The sequence below is a fragment of the Eurypyga helias genome, unplaced genomic scaffold (assembly GCF_000690775.1).
Source record: "Eurypyga helias isolate BGI_N326 unplaced genomic scaffold, ASM69077v1 scaffold18725, whole genome shotgun sequence".
NCBI lineage: Eukaryota > Metazoa > Chordata > Aves > Eurypygiformes > Eurypygidae > Eurypyga > Eurypyga helias.
Window position 1 is genome coordinate 11,782 of NW_010253687.1, and position 6,966 is coordinate 18,747.

Genomic DNA, 6,966 nt, shown 5'->3' on the forward strand with positions numbered 1-6,966 from the left:
CGTGGCTGGACACCCGCCATGTTTTCACAGGAATCACGCAAAACACTCCAAGGCATCAGTGACTTGAAGGCAAATTCTCAGGTTCTGAAGCTTTTCTCGGCAAGAGCAGCAGGTGGCAGTGCAGCAGCTTTCACGATAAGCGATATTCAACAGCCAGCTAAGTTACCTGTAGCAGGGTGGAGTGTTATACAAAGAGCCATTCACTGCTTGTGTTTTGTAATCCAGTACTACAGGGCATTCCTTCAGTGCAAATCCCAGCAAGTCCTCACGTACTATTACAACAGTAACTCCAGCACAGCCAATATTCTTCTGAGCACCAGCAAAAATCACACCAAACTTGAACAGAAAGAAGAAAAGGACTTGCTACACGCGTTCAATAGCAAAACCTTTTAACTAGGTAATACACCAGTATCAGCCATTACAACAGGCATACAACTCAGCAGAACAGCCTGGAAAGCATGTTGAAAATTAGCAAGTTGTAGGCCAAAGAACAGTTAGAAGTTCAAGGTGTACTTACAGCTACAGTTGTTATCCCATGTATGTCTGTTATCAGAACGATGTGTCTTCATTCAGCTGAGGAAGATCATCACAACAGATCTCCCAGTGATTTGCTAAATATTTATTTAGTAGCCACACGTAGTTCTGAAGGTAGCCTGTCCCCATTTCACACTACTCCAAGCAACTTTACTAAAAGTGAATTCATCATATTGGATGAAAATACTCTGGTCTATGTTTATTTGAGAACAGGCATCACACAATCCACCTGCTCAAAGAGGCAGATCAGGGAAGGCCAAGATGAATGCACTAACAACTGCCGCTTTTTTGTTACACACAGATAAAGGTCTAACATGCTACTTCACTAGTTAGTGAGACTTCCCACTCGTGACACTTTACAGACATAAGGAACAACTACAGTCTGCCTCCGTACTATCTACGAATCAGCTACAGTAATTGTGAGGCACAGGAAACTTCAGCAGCTTAAAAGCAGATACAAATTTTCTATGTAAGAAGCAGGATCAAACATTCTGATTCACAATACTCCACTATAGCCATATACACTATCTTCAGACTAAATATGATTCAGTTTCTGATACAGCATCAGTGAAGACCACAGAGTAGACAAATAATCTTGGACAGCTATTAACATGAATGATTTCAACATAGTTTGATATGCTTTTCCTGAAAAAAAAAAAAAAAAGAAGACAGACCCTGAAACCTCAAACATTGAGATTTCAACATTTGTATCCACCATCGGATAGCCAATTAGCAAAATATGATTTGCTTAAATTCACTACTCAGCATCTCTGACCACACAGACATTTTGAAGTGTCTAACTACATGCATTCAAGTATGAAAATGCTTTGTCCAGCCACTGTGTCCAATACCGTACCTTGGAAACATCCACAGGTCTGGACAGGAAGTTTGATGACATATCACAAACCAAGACTGCTCCTTTGACATCAGGTACAAAGTCAAACTCCACACCATGTACAGTCTCATTAGCACAGTAATAGACATAAGATGCATCTGGATTAAGGTTCCAAGTGCTTGGGTCAGGAATGTCTGAGACAGACAAAAAAGAAGACCAAAGGTCAGTGAAGACAAGTAATTTTCCTGGCATGCAATTTTACTTGAACATGGAACTTCAGTGCAAACCCCAAACAATTCTGCGGTATAAAGTATTAACTATCTTGTTACCAGGAAAATATAATCTATCTGCTAAGAAAATACACCAGTCCATTCCCACAATTCTGTGGTGAGTCATCAATAAGCTGGCAAACACCACTCTGGTTTTCAGCTCTTATTCCTCAAGGGATTTCCATCAGGTTTGCAATCCCAGGCTACAAGCTTCCGACCCAGAGGTCCAAAACAGCAATTCAGAGGAATTGAGGTAGTGCGTCCAAGCATCCTCCTGATGCCTTTGGAGCCACTGAAGCATCCAAATTCCCAGTGGCAGAGTTCTCTACAGCTGTGCTTCTCCACATCCCCAGCAGCATTTCAGTCTTGTGCAAGCTGAACACAAGGTTACCTACTCATTTCCCGTTTAAGCTTTGCAACTGATTTACAAAACTGATTTCTTCTGTCAACAGGCATTATACAGGCATGCCCTGACAGCACAGGACAGGCTTTGCACACAACAAATGGTTGCTCTTCCTTTTTTTTTCCTCTCCTCCAAAAAACAAGGGGGAAGAAGTGTTGCTATTGCCTCCATTCTTCACGGCCTCTACTGTCACCTACAGCTGCCAAGTGATGAATACACACCTCTAGACTGGGTATTTGTTGGTTCTATTCCCTGCTGTGCCTCAGAGGATATAAACTTTCTTCCAAGTTAGTGAACCAGTAAATATACTAGCTCCTATGGGGATGTTCTTTGCCAGAAGCTCCTGCCAGAAGCCTGCTCCAGTGTGGGCTTCCCACAGGGTCACAGCCTCCTTCAGGCATCCCCCTGCTCTGGCGTGGGGTCCCCCCCGGGCTGCAGGTTGGTCTCTGTTCCTCCATGACCCTCCATGGCTGCAGGGGCACAGTCTGCCCTCACCATGGGCTGCCCCACGGGCTGCCAGGGGAGCTCTACTCACCCCCCCTCCTTCTCCAGTAACCTCAGTGTCTGCAGAGATGTTTCTCTCACATATTCTCACTCCTCTCTCCAGCTGCTGTTCAGCACTTTTTTGGGGCTGGGGTTTCTTTTGTGGCTTTTGTTTCAGGTTTGTGTTTTTCCTTTCCCCCCCATCTTAAGGATGTCATCTCAGAGGCGCTACCACTGTCACCAATGTGCTCGGCCTTGGCCAGCAACGGGTCTGTCTTGGAGCCAGCTGGCATTGGCTCTGTCAGACATGGGGGAAGCTTCTGGCATTTTCTCACAGAAGCCAGCCTTGTAGCCCCCTGCTACCAAAACCTTGCCACGCAAACCCAATACAGCTAGAAAGGTTAAAATCCCAGACACGCTTCTAAATTTCAGAGCCATCTCATTACTGAGTATACCTGAAACATCACACAATACGCCTGCAAATAGCTTAAAGGACTCAGTTAATAACAAAAAAGAAAAACAGAAAAAAATCAGACAGTAGGGGAGACCACTTCCCCACCAATAAACATTTGCTTCTTGACACTTATTTTCTGGGATTTGCTCAGCCTAGTATCACAACTATTTTCTGTTGGAGACTGTTAAGCCATCTAACAGATCTCCCAGTGATGAACATTGAGACATGCGACAGGCAGTCTTATGAGTGCTGGGCAGTCAACTCTGTAACTAGTTAACACCCAGTAGCTGATTTGGACCAATTTTTAAAGTGAGTGAAAAAGGTGAAAAAGGTAAGCATTCACAGGGGTGGATGTAATCATCAACTTACTTGTATAGGCTCCTAGTTTTGGATGAACGATATTCACTTTGGCATACTTCTCTGCTTCTTTAGCTGCTTTTGCTGACCAAGCTCCAGTAACCACATAATCTGCTTGTCTTCCCTCCTTTAAACCAATGAGATTCAGTGGGACCGCACTGAACTGACCAGATCCACCTCCTTGGAGGAAAATAACTTTGTAGTTTTCTGGTATATTCCTGCATGCAAGAAATAACCATTTGTATTATTCCCAGAAGACACAGAATGTGTACTACTTGATATGTATTTAACTGTGGCTGAGTAAGAACACTGTCATTTTAGAAGATTTTTTGCCAGGGTGTTAGACCAAATCGCATTAACTTACCTCCACACTGGTCTTGAGTAACAATTTAAATATTAAGAGTAATGCTATACATTTTACTCAAAAGTTTGCTGAAAACAAGCCTTTTTCCCTTGGATAGCATTAAACAAACTCACTCCTGAGTAGCTTTACTGTCATAGTACCCACAAACTTGGAATATTCCAGCAGACTTAATGCTCACTTGTCACAGTTTTCCTGTTGGAGTAGGGACTTCACACTAAAGTGCTCATAGTAGAATTCATTGATGAATTCAGGTGCAAGTGCAACTGTACAGTGAATTGCACTTGTAGCACAAGTGCCATAAGGAGTCATTCATACTGTCACAGAAGTTACTTGTACAAATTATTCATTAAAACTCCTCTGTCAATAATTCTAACTGTGACTAGGAGTCAAGATTTTACATGCCATGACCATCATTATTAACTACTATGAAAACATTAATTCCAATATACAATATATTTGTTTCAAACCTTAAAAAGTGTGCCATACTACAAATAGAATTACTGACAAGGAACCTTTTGCCTAACACACATCCACAGAGCTTATGTTAGTAAAAATCAGACCGATGAAAGGCCTCCTGAGCAGTGATTCTAAAACGCATCCACAGAATTTTAGTACAAATCAGACTGACATACATACAGGTCACCTCTATTCTACTAGAGAACTGATTTCTACTGCTTCCACTTATTTCTTGAAGAAAGTTGCTGCCCTTCATGAATTCTATGAAGGTGACAAAAAACCTAAAGTTTCAGAAGAAAGTCAGTATATAGTAGACACATGGAAAGCATCTTAACCTAATAAAAGCCTTTTGTCACACTGAAATAAATCAGCATCAGACGAACAAACCAATGTCCTCTCCAAGATTACTCCTCTCAGGCACAGCATCTAAACAAGAAAACCACCACTACAAACAGGTGCTTTCAAGGAAAAGGTCTCCACATTAGTCATTACTGGTGCAACCAGCACAAGCACAAAATAAAAACAAGCAAGAAGTAATTCACTTACAGTAATTCACGCATGAGATTTTCAGCTGTGTTTAAAATCTTTGTGAAATCTGAGGTCCGATGGCTCATTTCTTTGGTAGAAAAGAAAGAATAGCATGAAACAAAGTGATAACACAAGAAGGCAATTTAAAAATCGTAGTGTTAAACATTTTACACTACAGACCCAAAACGCCTGAAGGCTCCCATTCCCAGTTCTGAAGTTTTTGTGCAACTGAGGCTGAAAAGCCTGTCAGCTACCCATGTGGCACAGAAGACACCTCCTCCTTATGACAGGGTAGCATTGTCTTCCTAATAGGAAGGATGCTATACATCAAATACACCTGAAGCGTTTTGCTACATACTAAGTAAGATACTCTCATGTGCGTGTGTATAACCGTGTATAGTGTGTGTAGACATATATAGTGCTTCAAAGACTTATTATTACTTCTGGGTCTTTGGGCAGGGGTGTGTGTATATCTATATATAAAAAGGTCTTTTTTATGTTTTACACATAATTGCTTATTTATTCTCTCTAGTCTTTGCTTTGGATCACTAAATATCTGGCTACATATCATTTTACAGTCTCCTGATGAACAGTAGTGAAGCAGTATCACAAAGTATTCTCTGGACACAGGGGTTACCAGAACAAGATACTAGAGAAGGAGCTGAAATACCAAGATGAAAAACTCTCATTAAACAATTTGGTTAAACATCTACATTCTGAAAAACATAAAGTTTTTTAAAAGTCTTACCAAGAACACTTATACCGAGTCCTTTGTAGTCCACCAATTCTTTCTGTGCTTCTAGTAACACCTGACATAAGAAAATATTGACAAATAAATAAAGGGAATTTTCCGCTATGCGCAGTCACCAACGCATCACGCATACGCCAGCTGCTCAACACTGCAGCAACCTGACACTCGCCCAGTGAGACTAACAGAGGTACACTCACCAATGTAACTTCGTTGTACCTAGTAGCTGAAGACTTTTCGTAGTGTAACATAATTAAATCATATGCCTGTGACTGTGGAGACCATGTTTTAAGTTGTTATTTCAACACTTACTTATCTCGATTTCAGAATGCTTTCTAGGAGCCTTATGAAACTCCCAATCTTTTACAGAACACTTTATGTTTGCACAGGTACTCTTTCTAACTAAGAATCTTAAATCTTCACTTCAACCCTCTGTGCCTTCACTTGATTTGTGCAAATAGGACAACCAAGCCATTGAGGGAAACATAGGAAAAAAATCAGCTTGGGGAACTGGAAACCTCAAACTGACCCAAGAGGACAAGGCCTAACTTCAGAGAATGAAGTCCCACGCTTTCTGAAGATGAGCCTCCTCTGTGTTAGTGAAAGCCAAGAAAGAAACGAAGTAGCGTTTTGAGACAAAAAACATGCAGGTCACTCCTAGGGAGTCCTAGCCTGCTCACCTCTGGCTTCAGCCTTCCATTTTTCTTTCTTGTCCCATAGCTCTCACCTATCAAAGTGGAATTAGATTCTAACCATTGGACCTGCAGCTTCCGATTTCAGCAAATTCTTGTGCCAGAGCAAGAACACTCTTAGTTCCTCCTAAAGGAAGCAGGAGGGAGCCCCAGTAGAAAAGCCACCAAAACAAATGCTGTACGCATGCGCCCCAGGATCTGCCAAGAAACCACATGCTCTGGGGTGAGTGGCAGGAACAAGACATCTACCTTGCTGACAGGGTACCCCCATGGCCTGTCAACTGCAGCAGCTGGTCACCAAGAGGTCAACTAGAAAGAACTGCACTGCTTTTGATGTTAGGGATCGCAAAGTTTTAATCAGTGTTTCACGTGCACACTGCATCATGCTAGAAGAAGGGGGAAAAAAGAGTCAAAGGGAACACACAGACTGTCAGAAAGTGCTGGTTCAACAGAATTGGATTTTATCAAGCGGTCAGTAACATTCTTTAGCTAACAATTTGCACGTGCCTTGCAAAATACATTTATGATATGACTTGTAATAGCCATGAAGAGCTCCATCCGCCTTTCTGCTTCTCCAAGTCTGAGCCCTTCATACGCGACATCAGCACAAATCAAAGTCGAACAACGAAGACGGTATGGTCATCCCTTTCAGGGCACTGCATTTTCAGCAGGGGAAAACAGACTGGAGTTGAGCTAAGCTCTCCCCAAACGCCCTTCTCAGTACTCTCTGTTGGGAGAGCTGGATCCTGCAGCAGTTTCCCTAGGAGCCCCTTTGGAGCCAAGGGTTCCAGACAACAACAAATTTCTTTGCACTTGTTGTACAAAGGACATTTCCATGAGAAA

The 6,966-nt window shown here is 42.1% G+C and overlaps 1 protein-coding gene across 1 annotated transcript in view; it reads right to left on the bottom strand.

The window, feature by feature from the left end:
* The window catches only part of PSAT1 (phosphoserine aminotransferase 1), a 14,279-nt gene extending 7,610 nt beyond the window's left edge, over nucleotides 1–6,669 (bottom strand). Inside the window, exons 1-6 of the mRNA XM_010152751.1 lie at nucleotides 6,631–6,669; nucleotides 5,432–5,492; nucleotides 4,702–4,771; nucleotides 3,348–3,553; nucleotides 1,391–1,563; nucleotides 167–336 (exon numbers count right to left, since the gene is read on the bottom strand). Of these exons, the coding sequence (XP_010151053.1) occupies nucleotides 167–336; nucleotides 1,391–1,563; nucleotides 3,348–3,553; nucleotides 4,702–4,771; nucleotides 5,432–5,492; nucleotides 6,631–6,669 (719 nt within the window). The remainder of the gene's footprint in view (nucleotides 1–166; nucleotides 337–1,390; nucleotides 1,564–3,347; nucleotides 3,554–4,701; nucleotides 4,772–5,431; nucleotides 5,493–6,630) is intronic.
* Nucleotides 6,670–6,966: the final 297 nt, after the last annotated feature.